The sequence below is a fragment of the Arvicola amphibius genome, chromosome 17 (genome assembly GCF_903992535.2).
Source record: "Arvicola amphibius chromosome 17, mArvAmp1.2, whole genome shotgun sequence".
In the NCBI taxonomy this organism is placed as follows: domain Eukaryota; kingdom Metazoa; phylum Chordata; class Mammalia; order Rodentia; family Cricetidae; genus Arvicola; species Arvicola amphibius.
In genome coordinates this window covers 1,720,547-1,736,152 of record NC_052063.2, presented here as the reverse complement: position 1 = coordinate 1,736,152, position 15,606 = coordinate 1,720,547, and the positions used below count along the sequence as shown (strand labels likewise).

At 46.5% G+C, this 15,606-nt stretch overlaps 2 protein-coding genes across 4 annotated transcripts in view; both read left to right on the top strand.

Annotated features, from left to right (window-relative positions):
- Positions 1-1,786, top strand: part of Rfx4 (regulatory factor X4) — a 64,989-nt gene extending 63,203 nt beyond the window's left edge. For both annotated transcript variants that reach the window (XM_038315102.1, XM_038315101.2), the window contains one exon: positions 207-1,786. In XM_038315102.1, the coding sequence (XP_038171030.1) occupies positions 207-479 (273 nt within the window). In that variant the 3' untranslated portion in view covers positions 480-1,786. The remainder of the gene's footprint in view (positions 1-206) is intronic.
- A 10,360-nt stretch (positions 1,787-12,146) lies between these two features.
- The window catches only part of Ric8b (RIC8 guanine nucleotide exchange factor B), a 95,675-nt gene continuing 92,215 nt past the window's right edge, over positions 12,147-15,606 (top strand). For both annotated transcript variants that reach the window (XM_038314425.1, XM_038314424.1), the window contains exon 1: positions 12,147-12,672. In XM_038314425.1, coding sequence (XP_038170353.1) covers positions 12,589-12,672 — 84 coding nt within the window. In that variant the 5' untranslated portion in view covers positions 12,147-12,588. The remainder of the gene's footprint in view (positions 12,673-15,606) is intronic.

Genomic DNA, 15,606 nt, shown 5'->3' with positions numbered 1-15,606 from the left:
GCAGCCTCTAGCCGTGAGACCCCTGTGACTCTCCCACTGATTGCTTGCTTGGACCAAAGTTCACACTTGCACAGAGGCTCACCGATTCCTTTCCATCACTGCCTGTGAATAGTGTCTTGCAATGTTTAGCTTACATAAGTTTGCTCTTGGGTGCAGGCAACTTGAAGCTAACCTCACTTTTGTGGACTTTGTTTCTCCTCCACAAGTGCCCTTTTAACAGCCCCGCTTCTAGGATGGAGCCCTGCTTGATGAGCGGCACTCCCAGGCTGCATCCCACCCCTGTTACTCCTCGCTGGCCAGAGGTGCCAACAGCCAACGCATGCTACACGAGCCCATCTGTGCATTCCACGAGGTACGGGAACTCGAGTGACATGTACACGCCCCTGACCACGCGCAGGAATTCTGAGTACGAGCACATGCAACACTTTCCTGGCTTTGCTTACATCAACGGAGAGGCCTCCACTGGATGGGCTAAGTGACTGCTTTCATAGGAATTCATATTTAATATTAATAATTAATAATAATAATAAACCCAATACCCACCCTCCGGAAGACTTTATCTCTATACATCATAACTCGCGGGCTGTTCCTAAGCGTCCATTTTCCTAATGAGCAAGAGGATGTTCAACCTGGGATGAATAGACTTTAGTTCAGAAACAGGACTTAGTAAAAGTCCCTGGGCTTGGGTTCCTGTGTCCAAGCCAGACCTGACTGTTTCTAGAGAGCACTATCGTGGGCAGGCCGACCCGTGCCTTTCCCCTCTGTTCCATGACCTTGCATGGCAGCCACTCCCTGTAGGGTACTTATTTTCTCGTTGACAAAGCTCTTTAGTCTTGAAGGATGGATACTGGAGCCAGAATCCGGTTTGTGTTCTTGGGTGGGTGTCGTTTACAGAGAGCGCTTGCCTTGCCCTGTCTGTCATCTCACTGTGCAGCCCCCAGCCCTTGGGCGTTTCCACCTCCCGACTTATCGTGGTGGTGGTGGCATTGCTACTTCCTGGAGTCCTAGGGCTACGTGGAAGTTCCTGAAAATGCTAAGCAGCCTGTTCCACTCACGCCTGCCATGTCTCCTGCATTGTCTTGGGGTGTAAGCACTGTTTGGAGGGACTGAGGAGGCCTGCTGTATTCCGCCTTTGTTGACTGATGTCCGTACGGACCAGTTCTTCTATGTACAAGGATGTGTCCTAAGTTTGCACAATGGCTGGCATCAGCGAAAGGCAGGAGAGGGTTTTCTTAAGTTCTGTGAGAACTGTGGATTTATGGCACTACGCGTCATCCTCCACTCTGTTGCTTTGTGAAGCTGGATGGATCAGACTTTGACTTAGCAAGCGCCAAGTGAGACAGCTGTCCTGGTTCCTTCATAAGACTAGAATATTTTCCGACACTTTGCTAGAAAAAAAAAAAAACAATTCAAAGCTGTGCCTTTGAGTCTATACTATACTGTGTATGTGTGGAAATAAAAATGTATTGTACTTTGGGGAAATTTCTTCGTAGGTATTTTTTGTCAGATTTGCAGATATTTGTGAGGTTTGTTAGAGATTAACATAGGTTTTCTTTCTGTATTATAAGATGCACCAAGCAATTATGGTGGACCTATTACCCTATGGGTAAGAAATAAATCGAAATATGACATCGGATGTTTTAGAAAATGTTCTGTAAATAAAATGTTTGATCACACCACCCAGTGTGATAATCATGTCTACAGCTAAAATGGAAATAGTTTTATCTGTACAGTTGTGCAAGATATGAATGGTTTCACACTCAAATAAAAAGTATTGAAATGACCAGCTTCCATTTGGTTTTCATTTGCATTTGATATGCCAGGTATGTGTCTATGATATAAATAACATTCTTAAATTCTTGGGGCATGGGTAGGCAGAACAAAACTAAAGGCCTTGCTGGGTGTGGCGGTATATACCTATAATCTTAGCACAGAGAAGGCCGAGGGTGGAAAATAGTGAGTTCAAGGCCAGCCTAGGTCTGGCCTATAAACAAACAAACAAACAAATAAATAAATGCAAATAAATAAACAACAAAAGCCTTGTATGACTGTACGGTTTTGTTTCTTTAGTTCCTGTCAACACGTCATACAGTAACCATACAGTTTGGTAGGCCCATGCATCTTGTCCTGACAGACGGCTGAGTGAGCACAGTGCCAACAGTGCATTGCAGGTGTGGAGAGGACCTATTCCACAGCGGGGGATCTGTCCTCCGTTTGCCTGCCAGCTCTTGCAGCTCAGCATCAGTAAGCGCTCCCCTGGCAGCAGGTTCGCTATGCTCTGACAATCACTGGGTGTAAAGATATTTCAAGTACCTTGCTTTAACTGAGAACCCACCGAGCAGTAACATCACTGAGTACTCCCCAAGAGTTAAATCCTTCTCCGGCACAGCATCTTGGTTCCGTGGCTAAGGGGCATGGGGTACAAAAGAAGTGGTTTCCTTTTGCCCAGATGTTAAGAATCTAGGATCTAAGAGAGATCCAGAGCCACAGATTTCCAGAAGCCTCTTCAGGAGTGACTGTGCTAACCCAAAGGTATGAGAATGTGACAAGTTAATTTGCATTTTGATTTATTTTTAAAGCCAAGCCCTTGTGTGCTATTACATAACATGTTTATACCTGAAAGATAATTTTAAGATGGAAATTATTTGTGTTACACATAGCCTCCCTTTTAAATACATTCAGCTGTGTTATCCTTCAAAAAAGAACATAGATGCTGGATCTCATTCTCTCATGGTAAATTAGTTTGACCTTTGGTTCACAATCCGTTAGCTTTCTATGATGAAAGCAAGAGAGGGGATGAATGAAATTTTGAATTTAGGCACTGTTGAGAATAAACCTCAGGAAGACTTCAAAGCAAGTGCTGCGTAAACAAAGGTGTGGTCTGTCTGACCTTTGTCTCAAGGAGCACAAAAACAAAACAAAAAACCCAAACAACAACAAACCACAGGTCATTATCAATTCTCCAGCCAGGTAACAGGATAAACAGTATCCATTTGCAAATAACAACCACAAGTTCATTAGCTGAGCAGCCCATTAGGGGAAAGCTCTTCACCATTAACAAGAACCTGGGGTGGAGAGAGGGAGAAGCGGCTCCATGACCTTTTCAAGTGACCGCGCCCCTCGCTGCACAACCAGGAGTGAGTGACTCCAACAAAGGAAGCAGCTTGAGATGGGGGCAAGCCGGCGCGGGGCATCCCCAGGAGCCTAGGGCATGTCTGTGTGCCCAAATGTGCTAAAACCTGCACCTTAAGAAACCAAAATGCTCTGACTAGGAAAGGAAACAGCCTCTGGGGCTGGACTCAGGCATCTTCTTTCTGGTGGTTCCTCTCCAGTCACCAGAGTGGGGATGAGAGAGGCTGGCAGCTGAGTGGGGCCGGGCACTTCTCAGAGGAAGCGCAGAAGAGTTTTGGCAATAGGCGTTTTTTCTTGAAAGCGCCTCCGAGAGCTGAAGACTGGCTGAAGTCATGAATATCTACAGCCAGGATGTCACCCACGCTGCAGGCCCATGGCATCCTTTCCGTTTGTCCTGCTGTGTCCTTTGCCAGGCCTCTCATCATCCAACCTCAGAGAAGGCAACCCATACAAACAGGGGATGTTCGCCATGGAGGGAACCCAATCATGGGATGAAAGCCCAGATCATTAGGGTAACAGGTGATTTGCTGTCACGTGACCTTGGGTGTGCTCCCTCCATATTCTGGACCCAAAGCAGGCCTGTTAACTGGCCCTGAAATTTCAGATCATGGTGTCTATGCTGAAAGACCAAGGCTCGCAGATTTGGGGAAGGAGAGTGGACCCACAAGTTAGGCCGACAGCTGGTCAGTGATTCATGGAGGCTTCTCAGCTGGGCCAGCACTCAGCCTGAGGGCCATGCCTGCAAGCTCAGCTGGCACATCTGCCTGTCACTCCAAAGACCCCACCACTCCTTCCTATCACCAGCCCTTCTCCCAGCAGGAATCTTTTGCAATTTTCCCTCTGTTCAGGACTGGCTTGGATATCTGCCCCGGGAGCCATCAAAATGTCCACAGTGAAGCTGGAGATATACAGGGAGCGCCCCGGGCTCTGTCCCTCTCTCTTTGGCAGATGGCAAGATTTTAAAATATTAAACCCAGGGAAAGGGCATGACATAAATATGCTATTACAGGCAAAGGGGGGAAAGGAGGCGGTTGCCATGGGCCTCCAGAAGCCTAGGAGGAAAGCTCTCTGCAGTTAAATGAGAACAGGGATTTCGTATTGAGTCGCCCAGAAGCTTAAAAACAAATGATGGATCTCCTTACCGACATATTCTTACTAGGGTGAAGCAGGTGAATGAGGCCGAATCCTGGTCCCACCAAGGACAGGCTGCAGCAGGGGCATTCCTATACTAGGAGATGTGGTATTATGTAGGCACCAGAATTTTTAAGCTCTCTGGGTGATATGTATTTAAGGTTGAGAAACACAAGCCTTCTACAGTGAAGCTCCAAGATTCAGGGACCTACTTCATGTGAGTTCTGGGTTTCTTTTTTTCTTACAGGGTCCCAATGTCTCCAAAGAGGAGAGCCATTATCTATGCAAACTTGTCACCTCTCCACAGCCTCTTCTGTACTAGTTTTATCCGCAGTCAAACCCCTCTCTGTGGTGTCATGATTCGGCCCTCCATCCACGCCAGTCCCTGTCACTTTGCGTGACTCTCCTAACCTGGGACTTCACAGCTTTGGTCCCTTGGCAGCCTCCTAGGCTCAGCCAGCCTGGACACTGCCCTCAGGGACTCCTCTTCTTCCTGGGAGGTCAGGGCCTTCTGTGTTTCACCAGCCTCATTCCTGAGCTCTTTCCCCATTCTCTTCCTGAACCTCAGACCCCCCCCCAACACCCCCACATTTTGCTCCTGCTGGTGTAGGTAGGGCAGAAGACGTGAGCCACGGAGTTAAGAGCTGTTGCCAGGAGTGTGGGTGAAGAGAGACGGTGGGTGAGGAAGCCAGGACTCCCCAGTCTTCTTTCTGCCTCCTCTTCTCATTATAAAGACAAAGAATCAGGTCTGACCATGTCTGCAGGGTGAGAGAAATCAGCTTCAGAAACAGCTGCCGGACCCGTGTGTGGTATTTATAATGGTGTAATAGAGAGGTCTGAGGACAGTTTGAGGTAAGTTCATTCTCAAGAAACTGCCAAACTGTACCCCTGGCGAAGGTCGGTATCCAAGATGTCTCGGCACAGACTAACCTCTTAAGAGAACAGAAATAGGTGGTGTCTTTGGGCTGAAATGCAGCCAAGGCAAGACGATTGTTAGAGAAGGCCCTGTGTCACTGTTAGCTCACACTTCGTGGCCTCTGAGAGCACTTAAGCCCACCTGCATCATCGCCTGGGGTCCACCAGGTACTGGACACATTAGATACACCGCACCTACATCTAATCCTGCCTGGTTCGTGGTTACCTCTCCTGTTTACACCCTGTTCAAGGGCACATGGCTTAATGGGCAGTCCTGGGATTTGAACGGTGCCCCCAGGTCCATCTGAGCTCCTTCTACGACAGCACACTGCCTTCTTCCTTCCTCCTTTTGTTTCCCCACTACCCTACCCTGTTCCTCTCTAAGCAGCTTTGCAAGCTTGACCGAGGTAACACAACCCACTGGGGTCCAAGAGATGCTTGGAAGTTCTGGGAAACTGCGCTCGCTTGCTCGTTAAACGAAGGCAGTTCCTTAACAAGGGCCCCAGGTCTTCCCCTCCACCCAAGGTAGCATTCCATACTCTGTACAAGAATGACAGCTTTTTCCTCTGACATTTTCCAAGGAAGGCTTGACCAAAACACAATCAAGGACCGAGATTTGGTTATTCTATAAAGGGTCAGGAACAAAGGAAATCAATAAAACGTTTTTCTTTTTCTTTTTTTAAAATCAGGTCTCAGGGGGATTTTTATTACCAGGTTGGGGGGGGGGGGGGGCACCACAGGGAAGGAGCAATGAGCCGAGCATTCACTAGAATGAAGTCATTGGGGTGTGGGGGGAAGTAGGAGAGGGCTTGGCTGCTTCTTGCTGTTAAGGTCACTACCCTTTGACAGAGGTGGCCTCTGACCTCCACAACCCTACAATTCTATTTTGACTGATCCTGAAACCCATGAAATTCAGATGTAGGCCCTGCCCAAAAGTTGAGATACCGCTGACTAACATGGGAAAAGCTCCCGGTATGTGCCCCCAGCTGAAAGGGGCTGGCAGTTCTTTGGCCAGGGATGCAATTTATTCCGTCCTGCTCCTTTCAGGGAAATGCTAATCCTTCATAGGCGACTGGAGGGGAAGACTTAAATGTGTTGATGATGAATGACAATAACCCTTTGTCCACTGCCGCCTCCTCCTAGGGTTGAACCTTAAGAGTTTAATCAAATGTTGGTAAGTAAATTAATGCTTTACTGCAAAAGGAGGTGCTGGGAGGAAGGGGTGTGAGAATATATTTCCTCTGACATGTGAATTTCAATACATTTAATTGCAAAGGCATTGGTTTGAGGAGGTGTTGAAAGGGTGCTTTAGATTTTTTATTTACACACACACACACACACACACACACACACACACGAGGCAGGGTCACTGTCTTCAAACTGTATGGCAGCATGCAGTGTGAAAGAAGTTACTTTAAAGTCATACAAATCAAGCATTGCCTTGGAGTTTTCTCTCTTAACAGTTGCAGCAGAGCTGGAGAGATGGCTCTGCAGGCAGTTAAGAGCGTGCGCTGTCCCAGCACAGCTGCCTGTATCTCCAGCTCCAGTGGCTTCGACTCCTTGGGTATCTGCATTTACACGTGCACACGTGTAATGTGCACCTATGCATTCGTATACACATAATTAAAAATAAATATTTAAAAAGTAGCAACAACAGCAGTAGCAAAAAAAGAAAACAAAATTAAGAAGTAACCCGATAACTTCTTAATCCTGGAGATTCAGAGTTATTTTAAGGACACCAACTTCCCTTCCCCCATTTCAGTCCAGCTAATGCTGGACGTGGCCTCTCCACGCCAAGTCCCATGTGATGGCCACACTGACAACTATCTCTTTGAACCCTATGACATCCCACAAAGTAGGTTCATTGCAGCTGAGAAAATCAGCATCCCAGGAGCACAAATGATTTACCCCAAAGAGAGCGAACATTCATGAAAGGCTTTATTCCCTGTTGGTTTCGAGAAAGGTTTAAAGATATTTGACAAACCACTGTGAGTTGGGGACGACGGTGTCCCTCTCCTAGGCCGGGTTAATTGTTGACAGTTCTTCTGCCCGGCCACCCCAAGGGCTGGGATTTTCCCAAGGAGGGATGTGTTTTGGGATTTCCAAGTCAATAAGCTGCAGATAGAGCTGAGCAAACATCCAGGAACTCGGGTCCATAAAACATCCTGAAGGTGCGAGGACTATTTCCTGTGCTAACTGTGGAAACCTACTGTATACAGTCAGTGTAGATCAATAATGGGCATATTTGCCAAAGACTACCGAGAAGACTGGAAAGGTTACTGATGCTGGCTACCATTCGTTCTAAATTGTGCACACTACAACATGACAGAGGACAGCTCACAGAGTTGCGTCTCTCCTTACACAAAGGTGGGATCAGGGATCGAACTTGGGGGCGTTTAGACTTGGCAGCAAGCACCTTCACTGGCTGAACCTCTCAACCAGCACACAGTCTGAACCTTTCTTCCAGCTTTCATTCCAACATCTCCTATAGCATACCTCCTCTGAGAAAGCTTTCCTAATCATCCGCTTTTCTCATTGCTTTATTTGTGTAGTAATTGCATTCAATTCCCTTATTATCTCTAAAAAAGAATTCATTTGCTGCCTGGTTTTTATGATATCCTCAAACAATGGGATCAATTGCTTCTATTTGTTTTTGTTTTTTCATGGAGTCTAACATAATGTCCATATTTCCAAAACATGGAAAATATTTGTAAAGGAACAAACTACATTAATTAGTTTTCTAGGAAAGGGTAACTTTCATTCTTCATAAAAATGAAATAAAGATAATTCATTCTGCCATGTTATTCAGTTCTCAAAAACTTTTAGGAGATCACCCAAAAACTAGTTCACTTGCATGATCTTCTTTCAAAAATATCCATTCACTGGTTTTGAAAATCCCAACTGCTGTTTAAATCCTCTGGCAAGCTTCTGAACTGACCGATACCCAGGCCTCAGCACAGACGACTGATTCAGAATTCTTCATGTCCATACAATGATAAATCAGGTAATTCTCACAGCCCCTCTCATGAATATGGATTTTTCTCTTTGGGTTTTCGAGACCAGGTTCTCTGTGTAGCTTTGGAGCCTGTCCTGGAACTAGCTCTGTAGATCAGACTGGCCCCAAACTCACAGAGATCCACCTGCCTCTACCTCCCAAGTGCTGGGAGAGTAAAGGTGTGCACCACCAACACTCGACGTAAAATATGCTTTTTAAACTAATGCATATGCAAATATGTTTTTTGTTGGTTAAGAAATACAGATTTAAAAAAAAAAAAACAAGATCTAAAATAGACCCAGGTCAATCCTGGTGCCAAAACAGACAGACACCGAGGTGAAGAGCAGCCAAGTAGCTGCCCACACAGGGTGGTTACCAAGTGACAGGGCCTATCTTGAATGACTGAATTTTTCAGAACTCCTGTCCTAGAACCACAGTTACCATCCTGAGCTGTTTAGTTTCTAAATTTCTGCCTCTAAGAAAATGTCCAAGAAGTACAGTACCTGAAATGGGAAGCGCTGGGTTTTAAGGGCCGACCGTGCCAGGATCCCCTTAAAGACTTTCAGGGTGGCACAGTCCAAATACCCTGCTGCCATGACAAGAGGAAATTCTACAGCAAGATATATCAAAGTCCAAAATGAATAAATAAATGACTAGTATCTGTCTGTAGGCTTTTTCATTGGTCCTAACTCACAGGCCATGGTATCTTGATGTCACAACAGAGCCCATCCATCCCTTAGCTAAACCAACAGATTTGTTTACCTGTAAGATAATCAACATTGCAGCTTCCTCTTTTAGTGCCTGTCCTATTGATTGTATGTTTTCTAGCTATTGTAAAGGTTACGTGGATAATTTATGTGGAAAGTGTTTTGAGGATCGCAAAGCTTTATGCACAGATTTGCATTGTTCTAGCATCTCTCCAGAGTGATGCCTTTCAAGTGTTTGTTGCTTTGATAACTCAAGTTCTAAATCCTAATTCCTTGGCACCACGCCACCTATTTAGTAAGCGAAGCTAGATTTAGTGATAGACTGGCGTTTTCAGTCACTGAAAGGATCGCATAGCCGATATCTTGGGAGGTGAAGGAATGGAACAGTCTGCTCGAGGCTCTGTCCCAGAGTTTTGCTTTTGGACTGTTTGACTTTGGTAAAGCCACTTCATTTTTTCTGGGACTAGAGTCTTGTCAGTGATTAAAGAACAACTTGGGTTAAAGTCAAAGTTACTTTGATTCACAAAATCAGGATATAAATACTTATTAAAATACAATACAAAATCCCAAGCTATTAATTCATGCAAGTTCACATTTTTCTATTTCTTCTTAGAAATACAGAATTAGGGTCTAAAAAAAATAGTCTATTTCTGAAAAAAAAAATAAAATAAAAAAATAAAAAAATAGTCTATTTCTGCCAAACTGATATTTCAAAGATGTGTAGGAGGCCACCCCCCTTCTTTTTTGAGACAGGGTTTCTCTGTAGCTTTGGAGCCTGTCCTAGAACTTGCCCTGTAGACTAGGCTGGCCTCGAACTCACAGAGATCCACCTGCCTCTGCCTTCTAGGTGCTAGGATTAAAGGCCTGCACCACCACCACCCAGTGGGAGCCTTTTTTTTTTTTTTTTTTTTTTTAGATATCTTTACTGGGATACTTTCTTCTTGTTATATTCTTTCTCTTCTGGATACCTTTGACCCCTCTACTGACTGGTTTTATGTCAACTTGATACAAGCTAGAGTCATCAGAGAGGAAGAAGCCTTAATTGAGAAAATGCCTTCATGAGATCCAGCCCTAGGGCATTTTTTAAATTAGTGATCCAAGGTGGAGTGCGCAACCCATTGAGGGTGGTGCCATCCCTGGGTAGATGTTTCTGGGTTCTATAAGAAAGCAGACTAAGCAAGCCATGGGAAGCAACCCAGTAAGCAGCACCCCTCCATGGCGTCAGCTCCTGCCTCCACGTTCCTGTCCTGTCTGAGTTCCTGTCCTGACTTTCTTTGATGACGAACTGTGATGTGGAAGTGTAAACCAAATAAACTCCTCTCCAACTTGCTTCTTTGTCATGCTGTTTCATGGCATCAATAGAAAGCCTAACTAAGACATTCCCAATAATTGGTAAATAATTACCCAAACAGGACTTCAGAAAGTGCTGGACAACACTCAGCTGGATTTCCAGTTTGTTTGTTTAATTCACCTGGACTTCTTCTCTATAAAACGGAAACAATTCCTTGTCAATGATCCATTAAGTTTCGTTTCAAGGACCCGTTTAAATCATGAGTAGTATATGTCTGTAAAGGTAAAAGTGCTATTTTTAATCTTAGAATTGTAGTTTCATGACCTTTTCTTAGAAGCAGTCTCTGGAGAGTCAGATTAAAATCTTTCTGATCTTATTCATTACAGATACAGCACCTATTCCTTTTTACATACTTTGCATCTGAAATATCTGGGCCCATTTATTAAAGACTTGGTTCCCCAGTCCATAGCAACTGTTGGGAGGTGGTGAGACATTAAAACTTGAAACCAAGAGTTAGGGCCATGGCAGCATGCTGTTGGGGGGAATATTGGGTCCTGGCTCCTTTCTGGATCTTTGCTTTCCAGTTGTCATGAGGTGAGCAGCTTTCTCTGCCATACCTTGCCAGGGAGTCATGAGGCATCACCTGGCCACAGGCAATGCAGACGTAAACCACATTTATGTTTTGTATGACCAAAACAAATCTTTTCCTTTACTGATCGACTTCAGTATTTGTCTCATTAACAAAAGGTCAGCAATCTCCTGCTCTTTAATGATTGGTTCAACTATATGTACAATAAAATGCTGGCTCCATTTTAAGTATAATCCGCAGGAAATCTAAGCTCCATAGACTCAGCTTCTATGTTGTCTAGCTCCAAATTCCCAATATTCCCAATTTATAATAGAAACCCAATAAAATGAATGAACATTTGTCAGCTCTCCTTCCTCTTCATCTGAAGAGGCCAACAGGGAAGGCATCAAAGATGATTTTTTTTTTTGGGGGGGGGGAGATAAAACACTTAGAAATTTCTTTCAGAATTAATCTATTTCCTATGAAAAAGTCTGGTAGCACAGAACAGGCTCCAACTCTTTTTAAAACTATGCATTTTAAATTTTCAAGACTGATCATCTTCAGATAAGAGCAGGGCCCCGTTCATGGTGATGTTCACGAGGACGGACGGCGTAAGAGAGGATGAAACTTGCTTTGAGGGTCACTGTGTCCAGACTGTACGGGATAATGCCCAGAAATGCACAGGTTCTCAAATATTTGTTGAGAATTTTTGAGGAATTAAGCGAACCCAGGTGAAGTGCTAGTGCCCGGCACAGAATTAACACTTGGCAAACATGCACACACACCCTCCCTTATCCCCACTGCCTCCATTGCTACTCGGGTTGTATGACATTTACGGGTGGTTGGAGGGTGGCCACTTTTGGGAAAGACCTGGATTCAAATCTTGATTTTCTCATTTACTGATCCCTGGGACTTAGGCCAAACTGCTTTATCAGTTTGGATTCCACAAAGACCTGTGTTCGATTTCCCACGTTGCTGCAGCCTAGTGCATAACACAGCTGCAACCGGGTGAGAATTGAAACCGCTAACTGGGCATAGAGGGAGCGCAACCGGCTCTTGACAGCTCCCACCAGGGGCCGGCAGTTCCGCCGTCGCTAGTCAGTCCAACCAGCCACGTCTGGTGCAGGTCAGCAAAGGAAAAAAAAAAAAAAAAAAAAAAAAACCCAGCAGAACACAGTTTAGTCCCTCCCACTAACGGTCCCTCCGCCTCTAGCCCCGGGCGGTCGCAGGACTCTGGTTTCCGGTCTTCAAAGGACTACAATTTCCAGCATGCCCCCCGTGGGCAGTCTTTCCCGATGGATGACTACAAATCGCGGCATGCTATTCGGCTCACGACTAACTCAGATGACTGCATGGGATGACCCCGTTGCACGCCGGGAATTGTAGTTCAGTAGCCGTGGACTCGCAGATGGGTGGGGAGCTGCCCGCCAGTTCTTGTCCGCTAAGGGGAATGATTCATAGAGTGTCAGGAGGGACAGTTCTGCTGGTGAAAGCCCACTCCGGAGCTAAACTCTTCTCCAAGGCTGGTAGACCGATGAGAGTAGGCAGGGGCAGGGCCTGACCCCGTCGCTGGCGGCTCGTCAGGCCTCCATTAAGCCCTGGGCCTTGCAGGGGGAGGCCTCGAGGCGCCGGTTGCTGGGGGAGCGGTGACGTCTCGGGGTGAAAGTTGAGGGGCGGTGACGTACGGCCTGCCCGGGCGGAGGCTGGCGGGTTGGAGACTGGAGGGAGGGAGGGAAGGAGGGAAGGAAGGAAGCTGGGAAGGAGCGAGGTAGCGGGGGCGCGAGGCGTTTACCTGGGAGGCAGCGGCTGGGGCGCGCACAGCGGCCGCGGCTCCCCCGCACCTGCGGCCATGGATGAAGAGCGCGCCCTCTACATCGTCCGGGCCGGCGAGGCGGGGGCTATCGAGCGGGTCCTGAGGGATTACAGCGACAAGGTAAAGAGCTCTGGCCCCGGGCGTTTGCTGTCTCGCCCCGGGCCGCCCTCGGGGCTCGCACTTCGCATCCTTTCCTCCACCCCCCTCATTCCGGGGATGCGCATTGCTCTCCCCCGAAAACGTTTCCGGCTTGGGCATGCGTGTTTGTGCCCCCAACCTTTCCCACCCGTGCATCCCGCCCCCCCCCCCCCCCCTCCTCCACTGTAGCTCCCACTCCTCCGATTCCTGACCCAGCAGCCTGTCCTGTGGTCGTCTTCCTCAGCGTGCAAGTCACACCCCCAGAATCCATAGATGCGCATCTGCCCAGTGCATCCACTCTTGGATGCATAAAATGCATGCGAGGCGCACTCACCTGTATACTGTAAAAATACATGATTCTCTGCATAAACACGGCCCTTGACATACCAGCAACCATGGCAGCTCTTCATGTACCAGTACCATTGTATGGTTCTCCAGGCGTTGATGTCTTATGTGTGATCCCCTTTGATCCTCAGAGGGTTTATAGGGTAGATGATTTCAGCCTTCCCATTTTATAGATGAGGAAACCGAGGTGCAAAGGACTGAAATCACGCCCAAGGTCATGGACATATGTTGTAAGTGGGTGGAAAATCCTACACCTAATAATACCTGTTACTTGTATCGCCTTAACAGCTTTCTTACTCATTATCTCATTTAATCTTGACAGCGGTCCTGTGAGGTATTATCTGTGTTTTGCAATGGAGTCTCTAGGTGGGTTAAGTAACTAGCCCAAGGTCATTCTTGGTAGCCAGAGTCTTCCCACCTAGGTCTTCCAACTCTCCATTCATTGTTCTGTCAGTTTACAGGGAAATGGTGTCTTGTAAATACCACTTCCTTCTCTGGAGAGTGTCCCTCAAGAACCGTTAGCTCTCCCTTGAGCAGTTTCCCTGAGTAAGTGGCCTACCTGGCTCCTTTAGTCAGTTTAGGGGACTAGGCTTGTCTGAGGATGACTGATGCCTCTCTTCTGTGAAAACACCCCGGGTAACTGACATCTCATTCCTCATGGTTCCCTTCCTAGTTATCAGTTCCTCCTCAACTCCCGTCCTGGGTCCGCTGCTGCCCCTTTATACTTCACAGTAGAAAATACCCCCCCCGGGGAGATATACTTCGAAAAGACCCTTCGTTCCCACTTTATCTCCCCAGCAACCTGGTGAACAAAGTGAGGACAGTCCTCATTTCACATACAGTAAAACTTAGGGTGATAATTAGCCCCATATTCGCACAACCAGTGAGTCTAGCTGTCCAACTCCAAGTCCAGGGCCTGTTTTTGCTGCACTCCCTTCTTTGGGAGCATCCATGGGCTGTCTCCTTGTCACATGTTAGCCCCTTCACCTTCTGATATGCTTTGGTGTTGAGCATAACTGCCTAATTTAGGAGAAACTCATTTTATGCGTAGGTGTACATTTTTCGTAGATTGTATTATTTTAACTTGATTTATTATTGCTTTCCAGAGAAGATATGGGGGAGCCACAAGCTGATTTTCAGAAGGAAGTGTAATAATTTGGCGATTGTGTTGAGTTGACTAATGTTTATTTAGCACTTACTGTATACCAGATACCCAACAATAATAGGGACCTTCTTTTACAGGGAAGGGAGGAGGAAAAGCCTACACTGGGATCTTAATCTAGTAGTCACTGTTTTGTGGCTAAACCAATTAGCTCCCATATTTATTTGCTTCCTCTAGTTTATCCCTTCCTCTCTTTGATCTCCCTTCAGGTTGGTTTCTTCCTGTCTCTCATGGCCACGTCTTGTCTGAGTTTAGCTTCCCCTTTCATCCTGTAAATGTTGTCAGTTTGTCAGGATCGTCCTCTGTCGTTTAAGGAGATGTCCTCAAGTGCTTCAGAGCATCCCCGACACTCTGGCCAAGTCCAGCCGAGAGCGCTCTGGTTTGGTGTGAAGAAACCAGCTGGCTCTGTTAGGAGACAGCACTCGTATTTACTGTTGGTTGTAGTAGGAAGCGTAGAGTTGGGCCGACTGGAACACACAGAAAACAGGTGGCCGTTGTGTTGCATTGCAGCACCGTCCCTCAAAGGGAGAAACTGTGGGGACATGAATAGGAAGGTGATCTATGATATCAGTAGTCAGGCAAGAAGAATAGGAATACACTGTCCAGATTTATGGTGGATGGGTCCACCCCAAGAAGATAGATGGATAGATATCATGCCCTTCAGTTTTCTTATCTGGAAAAATGGATTTGAAAATTTTTTAGAGTCAGAAATGATTGTGGGGCAATGAGGAGCCCAAGCAGAAGAGGAATGGATGATGTTCATTGGCTGGAAGAGGAGGGCTCTTGATGTTATCTTTTTATAATAAGTTGGTCATTGCAAGTATAGCAGAAAGAAGATGGGGTCTGGCATCAGATGAGCCTTGGTTCTGATCTCATATCTGCTGCTAATAGTTCATGGCTGTGGATAAGTTAGTTCAGGCCTGAGCCCCGGCTGCCCTGTCTGTAAAGGAGGGGTTAAAACACTGTTCTTCTTATTTCTCATGCAGTAGATTCAGTGAACTATAATGCCAGGCACTGAGCACAGTGTGTCTTCAAGTCTTCCCCATTAAGTTATGAGGAGTTGAAGGTCTGCGTCCTTCATGAGGTGGTGTGGCCAGAGAGCCGGCTCTGGAGCCCAGCTCCCAGCACGCTGATCCTCAGTTTACAGTTTATGTGGCCAAGGCCAAGTGGCTCAACTTTGCTGCGCTCTCCGTTCCTTTGTCAAATGAGAAGAGAAGCGTCCAGCAAAACATGTGGCACTGAATTGATGGAACACAGTGAGATCCTGGGGATCTTCCCCACTCCTTGTCTTAGCCATGGCACCTTCCAGGGCTGTCATCGTGGTTTGTCCCTTACTGTTCAGAGCAGCCTTTGCTGTGTGCTTCCAGAATATGCCTGGTCTCTACTGTAGTGCAGACATTCATTTCCAA